Genomic DNA, 21,518 nt, shown 5'->3' on the forward strand with positions numbered 1-21,518 from the left:
CAAGATGGACCATCATCAGTGTAAAACACATAAAACACAGCTATAAACTCAGGATGATATGAGAAGTAGAATATCCAGCTCATAGTAGGACATTCAAGTCATAATCCAACTGCTCCAGTCCTTGAATACGTCTAGAAACTATATTTTGAGGAGGTTAGGTGAGGGCTGGGTTCTCACTTGAAACAAGCAGGACTTCTTTGGAACATCCAACTCATCCAGCTCTGGATACAGACAGTACATCTACAAACTGTCTCATCGATCATCTCTTTTGAGGAGATTAGGCTGTGTTCCAATCATCTCTTTTCAGGAGGGGATCGAGGCTGCATTCTCACTTAAAACGAGCAGGTCCCTTTGAAAAGGGCTCCTCTTCTCATTATTGGGTCATCAGGCATCAATTGGGCCGACCATTGGCTCTACTGCTCTACCTCATCTGTCCAGTAATGACTATGTCCACTCCAGACAGAAAGACGGACCAACATGAGTAATCTACCGGCTGCCTTAGACAGACAGACAGACAGACAGGGCACTCTCCCAGCTCAGGGAGTGTAATAAACGTATAGGGTCAATATGGAATTAACAGAATGGGATCCAGGAATATGGAATTAGCAGGCTTTAAAAGTGGGCTGGAAGTGGATCAGCGAGGGTGGTTGAATGGTTCCTCAGGGACCATCAATACGTCCGTAATGTCTGGTGGAGGAGAGAGGATGGAAACAGAGAGGAGACTGGGACAGAAGCGTGATAGATTGATTCCAGAGAGAGGCCCAGTGTTTAGAATAGACAGACACACAGACACACAGACACTATGTCGAGCTCTATAAGCCTGGCAGTGATCATGTTCTCTCTCCCCCTCCCTCCCTCACTCTACTCCTATAAGCCCTCTGACTCAATGATGTGGTCTCTTCTCGTCACTCAATATACCACAAAGAGGCCAATCAGCATCTATATAACGTACTTGAGATACGTCATGTAGCCTATTTTAGGATAGTCCAGCCGTGAGTAAAGATGCTCATTTACATTTGTTTAGCAGCTAATTGGGAATTGATCCATTTTGAATAAGGATAATATTTCTAAACAAAAATAACTGTCAAACATCTTAGAGAAACTCATATTGTACCAACATAACCTATTTTACCTGCAAGTCTATTCCACTAGCAAAGTAAAAAAAAGCCTGAATATTAGTTATTTTCTTACCCTATTTGACTGATACAGAAGTATCATTGATCTTTTATGCTAAAACCTCTAGAGTAGTAGTTCATCTGTGGTACATAGATTTTTACTCTATATGGCTGAAATAAAACTATCATTGATCTTCATTCTAAACCGTCTAGTGTAGTTTATCTAGGGTAGATTGGTTTTTACTCTATGTGACTGAAATACAACTAGCATCAATCTTTTAAGTGTGGTTTATCTAAAGTAGATTGTTGAGTGCAGACCTAACACTGATTTAACTGCAACCATTCCTCAAGGTCCAGACCGCTGCAGTCTGTTCAGGTTAGTGATTAACATTACAACAGACTAATGAGACAGTAGGGAGTGGACGACTGCAGCACCAGGGAGAACTATAGCCACTGCCCAGACATAATTTATACAGGCAATTAAATGAATGACCCGGGTCTGCTACTGTCAATGCTGGGAAGCTGTCCTAGCTTTGTGTTGTTCAAATAGTATTGGGCTTCATCTACACAGGCAGCACAATTCTGATATAGTGCTTTAGCTGGGCTTATTTGAGCTTGATTAATGAGCTTTACTGGCGGTAATGGCACCAATGGAATAGTCCCAACAATTCTAACCATGTCCATCAGGGACACTAGGCAGGCTCAATGAAATGATTAACGTATTTGAAATATTTGAAATATTATTTTAACCCAGGCCAGATAGCCACAGTCTCAGTCTCACAGTTATAGGCACATGTATTGAACTGTCCATCAGCACAGAACCGTTTCAACATTCCTTTAGACCAGTGGAGGCTGGTGGGAGGAGCTAAAGGAGGATGGGCTCATTGTAATGGCTGGAATGGAATCAATGGAACGGTATCAAACATATCAAACATATGGAAATTACATCTTTGACTCCATTCCATTCCAGCCATTACAATGAGCCCATTCTCCTATAGCGCCTCCCACCAGCCTCCTCTGCTTCAGACTGAATTTGTATGAAGTTGCTGTCAGATGTTCTTAGTCTAATGTGTTACTGAAGCCCAAAGACACAACAATGAGGTTTGGATGAAAGAAAAAGTGGAATAGAGTGAAAATGATAGGGTTCTATAGTTTGAATTGTTTGGATTCGAGAGGGTTTTGTGAAAGAAAGTGTTTGTGATGGATTCAAACTCTATGACATGACACTCAAGTTTTAAGTTCTATTTTGGTTCGGTTTGACATTAAGGAATTGGTCATTGTTCTTGGCCAAGTCAACTATAACATCTTGTTTATTTTTTACAAATACACTATATGGACATGACTACCAATTGAAGGACATCTAGTTTGTGCATGACACAAGTAGGTTTTCCAACAATTGTTTACCGACAGATTATTTCATTTATAATTCACTGTATGAAAATTCCAGAGGGTCAGAAGTTTACATACACTAAGTTGACTGTGCCTTTAAACAGCTTGGAATATTCCAGAAAATGAGGTCATGGCTTTAGAAGCTTCTGATGGGCTAATTTACATAATTTGAGTCAATTGGAGGTGTACCTGTGGATGTATTTCAAGGCCTACCTTCAAACTCAGTGCCTCTTTGCTTGACATCATGGGAAAATAAAAAGAAATCAGCCAAGAACTCAGAAAAAAAATTGTAGACCTCCACAAGTCTGGTTCATACGCCTGAAGGTACCACGTTCATCTTTACAAACACTGCTCAAAAAAATTAAGGGAACACTTAAACAACACAATGTAACTCCAAGTCAATCACACTTCTGTGAAATCAAACTGTCCACTTAGGAAGCAACACTGATTGACAATAAATGTATCATGCTGTTGTGCAAATGGAATAGACAACAGGTGGAAATTATAGGCAATTAGCAAGACACCCCCAATAAAGGACTGGTTTTGCAGGTGGTGACCACAGAACACTTCTCAGTTTCTATGCTTCCTGGCTGATGTTTTAGTCACTTTTGAATGCTGGCAGTGCTTTCACTCTAGTGGTAGCATGAGACGGAGTCTACAACCCACACAAGTGGCTCAGGTAGTGCAGCTCATCCAGGATGGCACATCAATGCGAGCTGTGGCAAGAAGGCTTGCTGTGTCTGTCAGCGTAGTGTCCAGAGCATGGAGGCGCTACCAGGAGACAGGCCAGTACATCAGGAGACGTGGAGGAGGCCGTAGGAGGGCAACAACCCAGCAGCAGGACTGCTACCTCCACCTTTGTGCAAGGAGGAGCAGGAGGAGCACTGCCAAAATGACCTCCAGCAGGCCACAAATGTGCATGTGTCTGCTCAAACGGTCAGAAACAGACTCCATGAGGGTGGTATGAGGGCCCGACGTCCACAGGTGGGGGTTATGCTTACAGCCCAACACCGTGCAGGACGTTTGGCATTTGCCAGAGAACACCAAGATTGGCAAATTCGTCACTGGCGCCCTGTGCTCTTCACAGATGAAAGCAGGTTCACACTGAGCACGTGACAGACGTGACAGAGTCTGGAGACGCCGTGGAGAACGTTCTGCTGCCTGCAACATCCTCCAACATGACCGGTTTGGCGGTGGGTCAGTCATGGTGTGGGGTGGCATTTCCATGTGCTCGCCAGAGGTAGCCTGACTGCCATTAGGTACCGAGATGAGATCCTCAGACCCCTTGTGAGACCATATGCTGGTGCAGTTGGCCCTGGGTTCCTCCTAATGCAAGACAATGCTAGACCTTATGTGGCTGGAGTGTGTCAGCAGTTCCTGCAAGAGGAAGGCATTGATGCTATGGACTGGCCCGCCCGTTCCCCAGACCTGAATCCAATTGAGCACATCTGGGACATCATGTCTCGCTCCATCCACCAATGCCACGTTGCACCACAGACTGCCCAGGAGTTGGCGGATGCTTTAGTCCAGGTCTGGGAGGAGATCCCTCAGGAGACCATCCGCCACCTCATCAGGAGCATGCCCAGGCGTTGTAGGGAGGTCATACAGGCACGTGGAGGCCACACACACTACTGAGCCTCATTTTGACTTGTTTTAAGGACATTACATCAAAGTTGGATCAGCCTGTAGTGTGGTTTTCCACTTTAATTTTGAGGGTGACTCCAAATCCAGACCTCCATGGGTTGATAAATTTGATTTCCATTGATAATTTTTTTGTGATTTTGTTGTCAGCACATTCAACTATGTAAAGAAAAAAGTATTTAATAAGATTATTTCATTCATTCAGATCCAGGATGTGTTATTTTAGTGTTTAGACCACGCAGCCGTCATACCACTCAGGAAGGAGACGCCTTCTGTCTCCTAGAGATTAACATACTTTGGTGCGAAATGTGCAAATCAATCCCAGAACAACAGCAAGGACCTTGTGAAGATGCTGGAGGAAACAGGTACAAAAGTATCTATATCCACAGTAAAACGATTCCTATATCGACTTAACCTGAAAGGCCGCTCAGCAAGGAAGAAGCCACTGCTCCAAAACGGCCATAAAAAAGCCAGACTACGGTTTGCAACTACATATGGGGACAAATATTGTACTTTTTGGAGAAATGTCCTCTGGTGTGATGAAACATAAATAGAACTGTTTGGCCATAATGACCATCGTTATGTTTGGAGGAAAAGGGGGACGCTTGCAAGCCGAAGATCACCACCCAACCGTGAAGCACGGGGGTGGCAGCATCATGCTGTGGGGGTGCTTTGCTGCAGGAGGGACTGGTGCACTTCACAAAATAGATGGCATCATGAGGAAGGAAAATTATGTGGATATATTGAAGCAACATCTCAAGACATCAGTCAGGAAGTTAAAGCTTGGTCACAAATGGGTCTTCCAAATGGACAATGACCCCAAGCATACTTCCAAAGTTGTGGCAAAATGGCTTAAGGACAACAAAGTCAAGGTATTGGAGTGGCCATCACAAAGCCCTGACCTCAATCATATAGAACATTTGTGGGCAGAACTGAAAAAGCGTGTGCGAGCAAGGAGGCCTACAAACCTGACTCAGTTACACCAGCTCTGTCAGGAGGAATGGGCCACAATTCCCCCAACTTATTGTGGGAAGCTTGTGGAAGGCTACCCAAAACTTTTGACCCAAGTTAAACAATTTAAAGGCAATGATATCAAATACTAATTGTGTATGTAAACGTCTGACCCACTGGGAATGTGATGAAATAAATAAAAGCTGAAATAAATCATTCTCTCTACTATTATTCTGACATTTCATATTCTTAAAATAAAGTGGTGATCCTGACCTAAAACAGGGAATTTTTACTAGGATTAAATGTCAGGAATTGTGAAAAACTGAATTTAAATGAATTTGGCTAAGGTGTATGTAAACTTCCGACTTCAACTGTATATGTTTAGAAATTGTGACACGAGGAATAAATACACAGTGAATAACGAATAACAATAAAGAGTAAAATAACATGGCTATACTGTATACAAGGAGTACCAGTACCGAGCCGATGTGCAGGGGTACAGGGTAATAGAGGTAGCTATGTACATACAGTGTCTTTAGAAAGTATTCATTCCCCTTGACTTATTCCACATTTTGTTGTGTTACAGCCTCAATTCAAAATGGTTTAAATAAAAAATGTTCTCTCACCCATCTACACACAATACCGGTTTTGCGCCCCCCTCGGGCTCATGCGGTGGAGGAGATCTTCGTGGGCTATACTCAGCCTTGTCTCAGGGTAGTAGGTTGGTGGTCTGTTGATATCCCTCTGGTGGTCTGGGGGCTGTGCTTTGGCAAAGTGGGTGGGGTTATATCCTGCCTGGTTGGCCCTGTCCGGGGGTATTGTCGGACGGGGCCACAGTGTCCCCCGACTCACCCCTGTCTCAGTCTCCAGTGTCTATGCTGCAATAGTCTATGTGCCGGGGGGCTAGGGTCAGTCTGTTAAATCTGGTGTAATTCTCCTTTATTATCTGGTGTCCTGTGTGAATTTAAGTATGCTTCCTCTAATTCTCTCTCTCCCTCCGCTCCCGGAGGACCTGAGCACTAGGATCATGCCTCAGGACTACCTGGCCTAATGACTCCTGGCTTTCCCCAGTCCACCTGGTCGTGCTGCTGCTCCAGTTTCAACTGTTCTGCCTACGGCTATGGAACACTGACCTGTTCACCGGACGTGCTACCTTGTCCCGAACCTGCTGTTTTCGACTCTCTCTCTCTACCGCACCTGCTGTCTCGATCTCTGAATGCTCGGCTATGAAAAGCCAACTGACATTTACTCCTGAGGTACTGACCTGTTGCACCCTCTACAAACACTGTGATTATTATTTGACCCTGTTGGTCATCTATGAACGTTTGAACATCTTGAAGAACAATCTGGCCTTAAATGGCCATGTACTCTTATAATCTCCACCCAGCACAGCCAGAAGAGGACTGGCCACCCCTCAGAGTCTGGTTCCTCTCTAGGTTTCTTCCTAGGTTTCTGCCTTTCTAGGGAGTTTTTCCTAGCCACCGTGCTTCTACATCTGCATTGCTTGCTGTTTGGGGTTTTAGGCTGGGTTTCTGTATAGCACTTTGTGACATCTGCGGATGTAAAAAGGGCTTTATACTGTAAATATATTTGATTGAATACCCCATAATGACAAAGTGAAAACATGTTTTTAGAAATTTTAGCAAATTTATTGAAAATGAAATACAGAAATATCTATTACATAAGTCTTACTTGTAGAAGCACCTTTGGTGGCGATTACAGCTGTGAGACTTTCTGGGTAAGTCTCTAAGAGCTTTGCACACCTGGATTGTACAATATTTGAACATTATTATTTTTTTAATTCTTCATGCTCTGTCAAGTTGGTTGTTGATCATTGCTAGACATACATTTTCAAGTCTTGCCATAGATTTTTAAGCCGATTTAAGTCAAAACTGTAACTTGGTAAGCAACTCCAGTGTATATTTGGCCTTGTGTTTGAATGGTGAATTTGTCTCCCAGTGTCTGTTGGAAAGCAGACTGAACCAGGTTTTCCTCTAGGATTTTGCTTGTGCTTAGGTATATTCCGTTTCTTTTTATCCCAAAAAAATTACCTAGTCCTTGCCAATGACAAGCATACCCATAACATGGTGCAGCCACCACCATGCTTAAAAATATGAAGAGTGGTACTCAGTGATGTGTTGGATTTGCCCCAAACATAACGCTTTGTATACAGGACATAAAGTTAATTTATTTGCAACAATTTGTACAGTTTTACTTTAGTGCCTTATTGCAAACAGGATGGCATATTTGGGAATATCTTTATTCTGTACATGCTTCCTTCTTTTCACTCGGTCATTTTGGTTAGTATTGTGGAGTAACTACAATGTTGTTGATCCATCATCAATTTTCTCCTATCACAGCCATTAAACTCTGTAACTGTTTCAGTCACCATTGGCCTCATGGTGAAATCCCTGAGCGGTTTCCTTCCTCTCTGGCAACTGAGTTAGGAAGGACGCCTATATCTTTGTAGTCAATGGGTGTATTGATACACCATCCAAAGTGTAATTAATAACTTCACCATGCTCAAACTTCACCATGCTTTTTAAAATGTTTACCCATTTACAAATAGGTGCCTTTCTTTGCGAGGCATTGAAAAAACCTCCCTGGTCTTTGTGGTTCAATCTGTGTTTTAAAATTCACTGCTCGAATGAAGGACATTACAGATGTGTTGGGTACAGAGATGAGGTATTCTTACAAAAATCATGTTAAAACAGTATTATTGCACACAGAGTGAGTCCATGCAACTTATGTTAGTTAAGCACATTTTTACTCCTGAACTTATTTAATCTTGCCATGACAAAGTGTTTGAATACTTGACTCAAGACATTTCAGCTTTTCATTTTTAATGATGTAAAAATAATTCCACTTTGACATTCTGGGGTATTGTGTGTAGGCCATTTTAAATTCAGGCTATAACACAAGAAAATATGGAAAAAGTCAAGGGATGTGAATACTTTCTGAAGGCACTGTAGGTTGAAAATGTCAGTGAAGACACTTGCCAGCTAGCTGGTCAGCGCATGCTCGGAGTACACGTCCTGGAATTCTGTCTGGCTCCGCGGCCTTGCAAACCACTCATTACAGAAGAATTCAAGACAAATATAAAACCTTGTCTATATTTCTTTACTTCAGAAAACATTTCTACATTTTAAAACATAATTCATAAAAAAGTAAATACAAATTCCTGTACATTAGGGAAATACATTTCAGACCATAATTCAAAGCTGAACATGCTTCCTTCCCTGCTATTTTGCAATGCAACCTATAATAACACACTGCTTTGAAACAGTTGAAACAAGGGGAATGTATTTAATGCTAGAACAGGCTTTGCCTTACTTCTTCAGTGACATCACTGACTACAGTCTATGGAAATCCATTCCATCCAAAGTCATACAGACTACTATGAATTTAGGTTTCTATGAAAACAATGTGCAATAAACATCACAATAAAGATCTGGAATGTAACCATTGCTAGACTACTACGTGGTGTGACTGACATGATGAATGGATGTTAGTTTGTTTGACCCCTCATGTCCAAGTTACCCCAGCAAGAGTACAGTTACTGAAAGTAGACTTCTTCAAATGGCCCAAGTAGGCCCTCTAGAGTTGATATGAGGCTGGTACAGCTATGTCTGTACTCCAGTAACCTCGTCCCCAGGCTAACAGCTAGAGAGAGAGCCAGCTGGTGGACAAGACTAGTGACACAGTATATCCACTTTGTGCTGTTATCATTCATACCGAGTCATTTCTTCAACGCTGAATAAATAAACAAACGCATAGTCCCCCACGCGCACCTTATTAGTAGTGTTTTTGCCACATTGTACACCGACTTCAACAGTCCTTTGAAGAAAACAAATACATGAACAACAGATAAGACAATCCAACTGAGTGGTAATAAGAAAAATGCAGTGAGTGTAGCCGTTGTCGTGGACCATTTAAACAGCTAGTGGTGCCAGAAAGACAGGGGGGTGGTGGTAGGGGGATGGCTGAGGGTTCGATGCCCGGGACCAGGGGCCGTTCTGGGCCAGGGGGTGGGGAGGAGAGGCCTTGTTGAAGCGGAGGTCCAGGATGTGTTGCTGCAGGTGTCTGATCCAGTCCTCCTGTACTGACTGAGATCCATGGAACACTGCCTCACAGAACCTGAGGGATGGAATAGAACAGAAAGCAAGAGTGAGAAGGGTTGTTAATATGAATATACAAACAGACCAGTGCTTAAACCACTTTCTATGAAACATTGTGGAAGTATCAAAACCTGTAGTGCATAGACCCTCTTACGATGCCAATAATAAATCCTACAAGTGTGTGACCTCAGGCAGTCTGTGAGTTCAGCGTACATTGAACTATCAGCATTTTGGCAACCAACTCACCTGCACTTGAGGGGTGTACTCTTTGCCCACTTGTTTGACCAGAGGAGTGGAGGGAGGCCTGGGAACCAGGGAAGGGATGTTTCCTGACCGGGAGGGTTGTTGAGAGCTGCCGTCTACCTCTGCTCCCTCCGTATGGGCGGTGTGTTTAGGGACCGCCCGCTCAAAACCTGGCACAGACAGGATGGGAGGGGTTTAGAAATCAGTCAAGCATAGCTCAACGTTGGTTTTATCAGAGGGCTTACAGGTAGAAATGACTATAGGGTGTGTGTGTACATGCACGTTTGCGTCCGTTCCATCTTTCACCTCTAGGAGAGCGTATGTGGTTGAAGTCTCCTCTAGCCCCCTGGGACTGCGTATGAGCGACGGTATGATGGTGATGTGACGAGTGTCCCGTCTCCCCTGTGACCTTTGACCCTGAGCTGTCCTGGACACCCCCGGCGACCCTGGCCACCTCTCGGCCCGCCCTGCGCCCCAGCTGCAGCCCGCGCAGCCGCAGTCCTCTGGGCTCCCGAGGGGAAGAAGCCTGGAGTCTGTGGCGGGAGAGTGGGACGGGGCTTTCCTCTGGAAGGGGGAAAGAAAACAAGTGTTGGTGAAATAGTTTCTCGTCTAAGTTGGACAGGATCATCTACATTCACCTGGATTGGTTGTAGAAATAGCATACAGTACACATAGAGACTTGGATGTTAGCAACTACAGAGCACGGCTATTCTATTGATGTCAATCTGCTGCTTTTCTTCTCAATTTAAATCAATAACTGGTCAGAGAACGCGTCTACTCATCTAGTCTCCCCAAGCCTCAGCTACTGGAAAAGCGAGGACGAAACCCAGCTGCTCTCCGAGACTGAGAGTTGAAGCACTCCTGCCACAGAACTAAGCAGCTGGAAAGTGCCTAAACGTCATGCACCTGAGGGCATGTGATTGTCACTTGCTTTTAATCCAAGACTGGGTGTGAGCAGCCCCACTGCCACAGAGCAATTAGATCCAAACCTAATGGCCGCTATACTTAAGCAATAAGGCCCGAGGGGGTGTGGTATAAGGCCGATTTACCACGGCTAAGGGCTGTTCTTAAGCACGACGCTAACGCTGAGTGCCTGGACACAGCCCTTAGCCGTGGAATATTGGCCATATATCACAAACCCCCAAGGTACCGTATTGCTATTATAAACTGTTTACAAATGCAATTAAAGCAGTAAAAATAAATGTTTTGTCATACCTGTGGTATACGGTCTGATATACCACGACTATCAGCCAATCAGCATTCAGGGCTCGAACCACCCAGTTTGTAATAGAAGATGTAACACTCACCTTAAACCTGATGTTGAGGTCACCGTCGCGGTACTGGCGGTGGATCTCCGCGGCCTTACGTGGCTGCCTCTGGATCCAGGCGCTGAGCAACTCAATGGGGGAGGCCTTCACACCCTCTACCCTCCACTCCTTAACCCCCAGCTGGCGGAGGTGGGCCCGTGCGTGGCTCGCCAGCGCCGTGCGGTTCTCAAAGTCAAAGCCACACAGCTGCAGCACGCGTCCCCTGCTGGAAGGAGAGAAGAGGACATGGCGGTTAAAAACAGAAGTTTGACAGTTGAAACTTTTTACGTGATAAACGTTTCTATTTCAGCACTAATTACTAGGCAGGTTACCTAGTTGATTTTGATTTGTTTTTACTAATAATGGGATCAGTCACCTTTGGCAAGAGCATCTGCTAAATACAATTGCCATCATATAACACAGCTGCAATGGAAAACAGTTGCCTGCCACAAATAACCTGGCTGAGATCCACTGGGCTTTAATCAGGCGTTAGCACTGTTAGTTTACCAGACTGGGAGGACCCATTCTTATCAGGGGAAGGCTTGTCGTTGAGGGAGTAGTCCAGTGGAGGAGTGAACGTCCTCTTAGAGCCCTGGGGAGCCCACGAAGGCTCAGAGAACCGCCTGTGATTGGCCCAGGCCGGGCTGGCACTGGAGTGAGTGGACGCTGGCTCCCTCTTGACCTACAACACAATACATCTTTATTGATCCATTTGCACAGGTTTTTTCCTGTCACAGCCCTGAATCAGAGGAAGGCCCTAAAAATGGTCAGACTCCAGCCACCCAAGTCATAGACTGTTCTTTCTACAAGCCGTACCGGAGCGCCAAGTCTGGGACCAAAAGGCTCCTTAACAGCTTCTACCCCCAAGCCATAAAACTGCTGAACAGTTAATCAAATGGCTAACTGGACTATTTGCATTGACCCCTTATTTTATTCGTATTTCTTTTTAAATTGCACTGACTCTCTTGCACAGGCTCGATGTACACTCACTGGACTCAAACGACACACTCACACATACTACACAGACACTCCAACACACACGGACATACACACACATGCATATTGACGCTCAAACACACACGCTGCTACTCTCTAAATTGTTTCATTGTTATTACATAACATGTTGATTTTACACTGCTACTACTCTGTTCATCTATGCATAGTCACTTTACCCCTACCTACATGTACATATTACCTCAACTAACCCGTACCCCTGCACTTTGACTCGGTACCGGTAGCCCTTGTATATAGCCTTGTTGTTATTTTTTTGTGTTACTATTTTTCCTATAGTTTATTTAGCAAATTTTTCTTACTTACTTTAAAAAACTGCATTGTTGGTTAAGTTCTCGCATAAGTAAGCATTTCACAGTAAGGTCTACACCTGTTGTATTCGGCACGTGACAAATACAATTTTATTTTAATCTGTCACACCACACAAGACAGGCTCTACCCCTGGAGCAGATTTGGGGGTTAAGGGGTGAAACCTAACTTATACTTTGTCTATCATTGACACCAATGCATGACTATATGAACAATCAACTTAACTAAACAATCATCCAAAACCTGATGTTTTAGGTTTAGTTATAGTGAAACACGTCAATTCTGATCTTCATTTTGACAGTTTGTTGCAAAAGTTATATATTTTGGTATTTTAGTAGAAAATCTAGCTCTTTTTGCCCCTAGTGGTTCAACTCTACCATTGAAACCATGTTAAAGGGGCCTCTGTTATCTCAAGGGAGGGGTTAGGTATAAAATCCACTCCCTTCTAGATGTGCTGGGTGGTACCACCTCAAGGCTAACTATAAAAGCAGATGACAGCGCGCCTTATTTGCCAGTGAAGTGTGCCAATATATTTTGTTGAACAGACTACTGACTTTAAACAAAATTCAAAAAGGCAGTAAGGCACATTTCCGCATATGACCAAATTCAACGTTTTTGCTTACCGTTTCATACACATCCATGTGCTTTTACGAAGACAAAAAACATGTAGCTATGAGGATTCTACAGTTTTATTCATAGCTACATCCATTGTAACAAGAAATAGATGACAATGGTGGTCATGTCAAAAGCTAACACAGTTGACTCATGGCTCAATGGTTGTGAGTTCTCCCACATAGGGCAGATATACACCTACTCATTCAAGGGTTTTTCTTTATTTTTACTATTTTCTACATTGTAGAATAATAGTGAAGACATCAAAACTATGAAATAACACATGTAGAATCATGTAGTAACCAAAAAGTGTTAAACAAATCAAAATATATTTTATATTTGAGATTCTTCAAAGTAGCCACCCTTTGCCTTGATCACAGCTTTGCACACTCTTGGCATTCTCTCAACCAGCTTTCCTTTTTATTTTATTTCACCTTTATTTAACCAGGTAAGCCAGTTGAGAACAAGTTCTCATTTACAACTGCGACCTGGCCAAGATAAAGCAAAGCAGCTTCATGAGGTAGTCACCTGGAAAGCATTTTAGTTAACAGGTGTGCCTTGTTAAAAGTTAATTTGTGGAATTTCTTTCCTTCTTAATGCGTTTCAGCCAATCAGTTGTGTTGTGACAAGGTGGGGGGGATAAATTCATTAGAGTTACCAGCCTCAGATTGCAGCCCAAATAAATGCTTCAGAGGTCAAGTAACAGACACATCTCAACAACAGCTGTTCAGATGAGAATTCGTGAATCAGGCCTTCATGATCGAATTGCTGCAAAGAAACCACTACTAAAGGACACCAATAAGAAGAAGAGACTTGCTTGGGCCAAGAAACACGAGCAATGGACATTAGACTGGTGGAAATCAGTCCTTTGGTCTGATGAGTCCAAATTTGAGATTCTTGGTTCCAACCGCCGTGTCTTTGTGAGACACAGAGTTGGTGAACGGATGATCTCTGCATGTGTGGTTCCCACCGTGAAGCATGGAGGAGGTGGTGTTATGGTGTGGGGGGGCTTTGCTGGAGACACTGTCTGTGATTTATTTAGAATTCAAGGCACACTTAACCAGCATGGCTACCACAGCATTCTACAGCAATACACCATCCCATCTGGTTTGTGCTTAGTGGGACTATAATTTGTTTTTCAACAGTACAATGATCCAAAACACACCTCCAGGCTGTGTAAGGGCTATTTGACCAAGAAGGAGAGTGATGGAGTGCTGCATCAGATGACCCGACCTTAACCCAATTGAGATGGTTTGGGATGAGTTGTACTGCAGAGTGAAAGAAAAGCAGCCAACAAGTGCTCAGCATATGTGGGAATTCCTTCAAGACTGTTGGAAAAGCATTCCTCATGAAGCAGGTTGAGAGAATGCCAAGAGTGTGCAAAGCTGTCATCAAGGCAAAGGGTGGCTACTTTGAAGAATCTCAAATATCAAATATATTTTGATTTGTTTAACACTTTTTGGTTACTACATGATTCCATATGTGTTATTTCATAGTTTTGATGTCTTCACTATTATTCTACAATGTAGAAAATAGTAAAAATAAAGAAAAACCCTGGAATGAGTAGGTGTGTCCAAACTTTTGACTGGTACTGTATATATATTCATCTCGTTCCCACACTTCTAATTCAAAAAAGTTAACCTGTGAGAGGGGTTGCCTGGTAATAGTCTGTTTTTATACAGTACCCAAGACCAATCTGCGAGTTAATTTGACCATTGGAAAAACAGCTAGTGCGTAAATACTGCAATGTGGGTTGAATTGAATTGAACCCCTAATCTTCATTTTCTAGGTGATGGTTGCACTTTTCTTCCCAACACAATAAATGCGATTCCACATTTCAAATATCATTTTTGCGCCCACGGGGATTCGAACTTACAATAGATGTCAGGAACTCTGCGCATTACACTGTGAGCTAACTGTCCAGAGCCATATTTGCTTACGATGCACATAATTTTATTATGAGAGCGTGCCAGTGGACTTCTGGTAAGTATGCTTTAGTGAGAAAGTGTTTGGATCAGGTACAACTACGTTTACCTATCCCCAAAATGAATATTTCTGATGGTGAGCAAATTCCGCCCACCCACAACTTCTCACCTGAATGCAAAGGCTGAAATTGGGGTTGAGAGTTACCCTTTAAGCAGAAGTTAAGATTCGCCCCTTAGTGCTTTGCTCAAGGGCACAACCGCAGCATGTAGGTAGCACATGATGAGATCCCGACCTGACCTCCGTGGCCAACTGGACCGCACACATACACACACTCACCTGGGTGGCGGTGGCACTGCCCTCTTTCAGCAGGATGTCTCTCAGCAGGTCGATGGGCGACTCGTTGACAGACCACATGACTCCCAGCTGGCGCAGGTGGGAGCGGGCATGGCAGGACAGGGCCTTGCGGCTGTCAAAGAACTGGCCGCAGAACTCACAGGTGATCATGAGCTCCTGGTCTGAACCTGGGGAAGGGAAAGGGAGGGAAGGATTTGTCAAAATCAAATCAAATTTTATTTGTCACATGCGCCGAATCCAACAGGTGTAGACCTTAACGTGAAATGCTTACTTACAAGCCCTTAACCAACAATGCAGTTTTAAGAAAAATAAGAGTTAAGAAAAATATTTACTAAATAAACTAAAGTAAAAAAATAAAAGAGCAACAATAAAATAACAATAACATATACAGCGGGTACCTGTACCGAGTCAATGTGCGGGGGTAAAGGTTAGTAGAGGTAATATGTACATGTAGGTAGAGGTAAAGTGACTATGCATAGATAATAAACAGCGAGTAGCAGCAGCGTAAAAAAAAGAGGGGGGTCAATGCAAATAGTCCAGAGTCCAGTTAGCCATTTGATTAGCTGTTCAGCAGTCTTATGGCTTGGGGGTAGAAGCTGTTAAGAAGCCTTTTGGAACTAGACTTGGCACTCCGGTACCGCTCGCCTTGCGGTAGCAGAGAGAACAGTCTATGACTAGAGTGGCTGGAGTCTTTTACCATTTATAGGGCCTTCCTCTGACACCGCCTGGTATAGAGGTCCTGGATGGCAGGAAGCCGTACTGGGCCGTACGCACTACCCTCTGTAGCGCCTTGTGGTCGGAGGCCGAGCAGTTGCCATACCAGGCGATGATGCAACCAGTCAGAATGCTCTCGATGGTGCAGCTGTAGAACTTGTTGAGGATCTGAGGACCCATGACAAATCTTTTCAGTCTCCTGAGGGGTAATAGGCCTTGTCGTGCCCTCTTCACAACTGTCTTGGTGTGTTTGGACCATGATAGTTTGTTGGTGATGTGGACACCAAGGAACTTAACTCTCGACCTGCTCCACTACAGCCCCGTCGATGAGAATGAGGGCGTGCTCGGTCCTCTTCTTTTTCCTGTAGTCCACGATCATCTCCTTTGTCTTGATCACGTTGCGGGAGAGGTTGTTGTCCTGGCACCACACTGCCAGGTCTCTGACCTCCTCCCTATAGGCTGTCTCATCGTTGTCGGTGATCAGGCCTACCACAGCAGTGTCGTCAGCAAACTTAATGATGATGTTGGAGTCGTGCTTGGCCACACAGTCATGGGTGAACAGGGGGTACAGGAGGGGACTAAGCACGCACCCCTGAGGGGGCCCCCGTGTTGAGGATCAGCGTGGCAGATGTGTTGTTACCTACCCTTACCACCTGGGGCGGCCCGTCAGGAAGTCCAGGATCCAGTTGCAGAGGGAGGTGTTTAGTCCCAGGGTCCTTAGCTTAGTGATGAGATTTGAGGGCACTATGGTGTTGAACGCTGAGCTGTAGTCAATGAACAGCATTCTCATGTAGGTGTTCCTCTTGTCCAGGTGGGAAAGGGCAGTGTTGAGTGCAATAGATTGCGTAATCTGTGGATCTGTTGGGGTGGTATGCAAATTGGAGTAGGTATAGGGTTTCTGGGATGATGGTGTTGATGTCAGCCATGACCAGCCTTTCAAAGCACTTCATGGCTACAGACGTGAGGGCTACGGATCGGTAGTCATTTAGGCAGGTTACCTTGGTGTTCTTGGGCACACAGACTATGGTGGTCTGCATGAAACATGTTGGTATTACAAACTCAGCCAGGGACAGGTTGAAAATGTCAGTGAAGACACTTGCCAGTTGGTCAGCGCATGCTCGGAGTACACGTCCTGGTAATCCGTCTGGCCCCTACGGCCTTGTGAATGTTGACCTGTTTCAAGGTCTTACTCACATCGGCTAACGTGATCACACAGTCGTCCGGAAAAGCTGGTGCTCTCATGCATACTTCTGTGTTGCTTGCCTTGAAGCGTGCATAGAAGTAATTTAGCTCGTTTGGTAGGCTTGTGTCAATGGGCAGCTCTCGGCCATGCTTCCCGTTGTAGTCCGTAATAGTTTGCAAGCCCTGCCACATCCGACGAGCGTCAGAGCCGGTGTAGTAGGATTCAATCTTAGTCCTGTATTTACGCTTTGCCTGTTTGATGGTTCGTCTGAGGGCATTGCATGAGTTCTTATAAGCGTCCGGGTTAAAGTCCCGCTTCTTGAAAGTGGCAGCTCTACCATTTAGCTAAGTGCTGATGTCGCCTGTAATCCATGGCTTCTGGTTGGGGGTATATGCGACGGTTACTGTGGGGACAACGTCATCGATGCACTTATTGATGAAGCTGGTGACTGATGTGGTATACTCCTCAATACCATCGGATGAGTCCCGGAACATATTCCAGTCTGTGCTAGCAAAACAGTCCTGTAGCTTAGCATCTGCGTCATCTGACCACTTCCGTATTGAGCGAGTCACTGGTACTTCCTGCTTTAGTTTTTGCTTGTAAGCAGGAATCAGGAGGATAGAGTTATGGTCAGATTTGCCAAATGGAGGGTGAGCTTTGTACGCGTCTCTGTGTGTGGAGTAAAGGTGGTCTAGAGCTTTTTTTCCCATGCTGGTAGAAATTAGGTAAAACGGATGTAAGTTTCCCTGCATTAAGTCCCCGGCCACTAGGAGCGCCGCCTCTGGATGAGCATTTTCTTGTTTGCTTATGGCTTTATACAGCTTGTTGAGTGCGGTCTTAGTGCCAGCATCGGGTTGTGGTGGTAAATAGACAGCTACAAAAAATATAGATGAAAACTCTCTTGGTAAATAGTGTGGTCTTCAGCTTATCATGAGATACTCTACCTCAGGCGAGCAAAACCTTGAGACTTCCTTAATATTTGATTTCGTGCACCAGCTGTTATTGACAAATAGACACAGACCGCCACCCCTTGTCTTACCGGAGGCAGCGGTTCTGTCTTACCGATGCATGGAAAAACCAACCAACTGTATATTATCCATGTCAGTCGTTCAGCCACGACTCGTGAAACATAAGATATTACAGTTTTTAATGTCCCGTTGGTAGGATATTCTTGAACGGAGCTCATCCAGTTTATTCTCCAATGATTGCACTTTGGCCAAAAGGACGGATGGTAGAGGCGGGTTACCCACTCACTGACGAATTCTCACAAGGCATCCGGACCTGCGTCCCCTGTGTCGGTGTCTTTTCTTCATACGAATGACAGGGATTTGGACCTGGCGCGTATCTGGAGTAAATCCTTCGCGTCCGACTCGTTAAAGAAAACATCTTCGTCCAGTTTGAGGCGAGTAATCTCTTTTCTGATATCCAGAAGCTACTTTCGGTCATAAGAGACGGTGGCAGAAACATTATGTACAACGCAAAAAACACACAAAATAGCACAATTGGTTAGGAGCACGTAAAACGGCAGCCACCTCCTCCGGCGCCATTCACTTGACATGTCACTGCATTTAGCTATGCTGCTTTGACTGAATGGATGGTCAATGGTCTATGAGTGCAGTTATACAATGGTAAAACAGAAAAACACAAATAGAAGAGGGAATTTGACATCAAACAAATTAGAAACCACAGAATTTATACCACTTGGTCAAAAAGATAGGACCCACATCTTACCTGAGTTGAAGGACTGGCCATTTCCAGCAGAGTTGGGCCACTTCTGAGAACCCTGAGATCCATTACTGCTGCTGTACCCCCCAAGCGGACTGGAGAACCCCACATCCATCTCCATCTCCAGGGGTTCCGGCTTGGGATAGACCAGGGTGGAGCCCTTCTTGGCCTTGGGCCTGGGGTTGTGGCTGGAGGCCAAGGGGCTGAGGTGGGCGTTAGCTGGGGGATCTAGCTGGAGACCTGGCTGGGGCTGGAGACTGAGACGGGGTCTTGGTGGTGGTGGTGTTGTTACTGGGTGGGTGCCGATGCGGCGGCCGCCAGCACACCGCTGCTGACCAGCTGCTGGACCGTGTCGATGGCCGATGCCTTGCCCAGGAGGTCGGTGACGCCGAGCTGGCGCAGGTGAGAGCGGGAGTGGCTCGCTAGGGCCTTTACGGTTCTCAAACTCCTCGCCACACAACACGCAGGTGAACTCACCTGTATTTCAAATTATATGTTTTTTATTAAATCACTTGAGGTTTTATCATTTACCTTTCTTTTTCTGTTCTTTGAATTGTGTTGTGACATCCCTTTAAAATGACTTAAACTAAAATGAATTAATTGGACTTAAAATATGACTTCAACTAAATGGATGTACCAATCGCAGAATGCCCCTTTAAAAATAACTTGAAACTCACCCTTGCTGAGCCTATGATCCTGCGGAGCGGTTCCTTCTGATGCGGAGGGCTTGGGCCGTTTGCTGGAGGGAGGCTGGTGAAGGGAGGAGGAGGGGGATCCTTTATGTCTAGCAGGCGAGGTGGACGAACCAGAGCCGGAGGGCCGTTTGTTAGAGTTAGAAGACATAGATGGGTTATAGAGCGTTGAGACCTTCACTTGCTATAGGTTGGAGGTCTTCCGCTTCCATGATCTGGTAGAGGAATTCTATTGGTCCTCCTTTCGTCTCGGTGTTCTCGGTGATGCCGAACTGGCGCAAGTGGGCCCGGCAGTGACTGGCCAGGCCTTTGCGGGACTCATACCAGGCACCGCACAATTGGCACACATGCACCTCGTCATTGGTGTCCATCGCTGTCGAGGCAGGGGAGGAGCCAGAGACTGGTGTTAGAATGTGCCACGTTCTACTTGAAGTTAATAAGGTCATTACATAAGAACAGAAATGTCTATCTATATGTAATGGTACAACGTTCAATTCCACACATATAATAGGCCTACTATGTGACTTCCTGATGACACACATCTAATAACGAAACACTTCAAATATCTACTCCAATCTAAAACATCCAAGCTGAGACTTACCTAGGGTGAGAGGGGCATCCGTCTCCTGCGGTGCCCAGGCAGGCTTGGCCGAGGCCAGGCTCGCTCCCCCTGAGGGCGATGGCGTCTTGCCTGCTGTTAGGAACGACGACATGGAAGACTGCAGAGGCTTGGCCAAAACTGTTCCTTTACGAGCTGTGGGGCCCGGGGCTACCTGGGATATATTATTCTGTGGGGTCGTCATTACTTTGACCCTACCCCCTAGAGGGGACTCCTTCTGGGAGATGAGCGTCCCTGACCCCTTGGATTTTTGGGTGAAGAGTAGATGGGTTTGAGTGGATGCATGGAACCGTCCCTGTCCTGAATCAGCTGGTAGAGCAAGTCGATTGGAGCTCCGCTGTTGTCCGAGACAGCCACGCCGAGCTGACGGAGGTGGAGTCGGGCGTGACTGGAGAGACCCCGCCGCGTTTCAAGTAGGTCCCGCACACCTCACACATGACCGGGGCCGGGGCTGAGGGACAAGAGAGAGAGGAGGAGGGAGGAGAGAGGAGGAAGGGAGGTGAGAGAGGAGGAGGGAGAGAGAGGGAGGAGGGAGGGAAGAGAGAGAGGAGGAAGGAGAGAGAGAGGAGGTAGGAGAGAGAGGACGAGGGAGGAGAGAGAGGAAGGGAAGAGAGAGGAAGTGGTGCAGAGGAAATAGTAAGAGTGTGAGTGTAAATCCAGAGACATTCTGAATCTGATGAGGCATGACTATGCTTCTAATCAAAAATGGTTCCAGCTGGCTCAGACTATAATTCATGCACACCTTCTTAGTCTAAATTCTCTCTTTTCCTCTCTTTGTTCTTACCCGCTTCTTTTGTGTTCTCCATGAATGCGGGTGACTGGATGAGTTTGATTCCAGGGTTGAAAACGGATCTAGCCTAGGCTGTTGTCTTCTTCTGTACCTGAGATAATTGAGAAGGGGGAAATGGATAGAAAATATATGGTGAATGTCTTAGCGCTCATTGGTTAGAATGTAACTGAACTGAAACAGCATGCCACATCCAGTCAATTCAGACCACTCTGATTTGGTCAGAATGTACCAGTCAATTCCAACTCGAGGGCTGTCAAACTTCTTGAATGACACTCAGACCAGCAACAGCAGCTGAGCTGAGTTCCCTTTCAATAGATGTAAACAGAGATATGAGTTCATTTGCTTAGATTGTAAGCTAGCTAGCTAGCTGCCATAACGATTTGAAAATACAAGTCCACAGCTTGGACATCAGACTCAACTAAGCAAAAAAATAATAAGTAAACTGGTATTGTAGTATGCGAACTAAATGACTGCACTTTGCTAGCTAACGTTAGCTTGCTGGCTAGATAGCTAGGTTTGTTGAAAACGGGATTTGTCAGAGAATAGGATACTTCACAATAAGATATGATAGGTAGCTAGGAACTTAACTAGTTAAATAGATCATAACTCACCGAAAATATGCAATATTATTCTCTTTAATAATTGAATTCGACAACTTAACCCGTGTTCCACCATCAGCGCCTGTGAAGAGTTTACAGCAATCGTTTCCGGGTCAAAATGTTTACTCATACAAATTAAAAGTCCTTGTCCTAAATCCATCGATTGAACATGAAAGAATTATCATATAATGTGGTGTCATCCCACAGAAACACTTTTGTG

The 21,518-nt window shown here is 45.0% G+C and overlaps 2 protein-coding genes and 1 long non-coding RNA gene across 3 annotated transcripts; all 3 read right to left on the minus strand.

Moving 5' to 3' along the window:
• Nucleotides 1-10,992: 10,992 nt before the first annotated feature.
• Nucleotides 10,993-18,817, minus strand: LOC123483369 (protein Wiz-like). The gene is made up of 3 exons (XM_045213299.1): nucleotides 18,605-18,817; nucleotides 14,959-15,143; nucleotides 10,993-11,446 (listed from the first exon to the last, which is right to left on the minus strand). The coding sequence occupies exons 1-3, from the start codon at nucleotides 18,717-18,719 to the stop codon at nucleotides 11,243-11,245; spliced, it is 504 nt and encodes a 167-aa protein (XP_045069234.1). The 5' UTR covers nucleotides 18,720-18,817; the 3' UTR covers nucleotides 10,993-11,242.
• A 631-nt stretch (nucleotides 18,818-19,448) lies between these two features.
• On the minus strand, nucleotides 19,449-20,159 carry LOC123483370 (protein Wiz-like). Its single transcript, XM_045213305.1, has 2 exons — nucleotides 19,892-20,159; nucleotides 19,449-19,663 (listed from the first exon to the last, which is right to left on the minus strand). Exons 1-2 carry the CDS (start codon nucleotides 20,091-20,093, stop codon nucleotides 19,449-19,451), a joined length of 417 nt encoding a protein of 138 aa, XP_045069240.1. The 5' UTR covers nucleotides 20,094-20,159.
• A 3-nt stretch (nucleotides 20,160-20,162) lies between these two features.
• On the minus strand, nucleotides 20,163-21,404 carry LOC121557700. The gene is made up of 3 exons (XR_006658213.1): nucleotides 21,311-21,404; nucleotides 20,694-20,790; nucleotides 20,163-20,360 (listed from the first exon to the last, which is right to left on the minus strand). It is a non-coding gene; the product is annotated as an uncharacterized LOC121557700 (long non-coding RNA).
• Between the last annotated feature and the right edge of the window lie 114 nt (nucleotides 21,405-21,518).

Source organism: Coregonus clupeaformis, unplaced genomic scaffold (assembly GCF_020615455.1).
Source record: "Coregonus clupeaformis isolate EN_2021a unplaced genomic scaffold, ASM2061545v1 scaf0095, whole genome shotgun sequence".
NCBI classification, from domain to species: domain Eukaryota; kingdom Metazoa; phylum Chordata; class Actinopteri; order Salmoniformes; family Salmonidae; genus Coregonus; species Coregonus clupeaformis.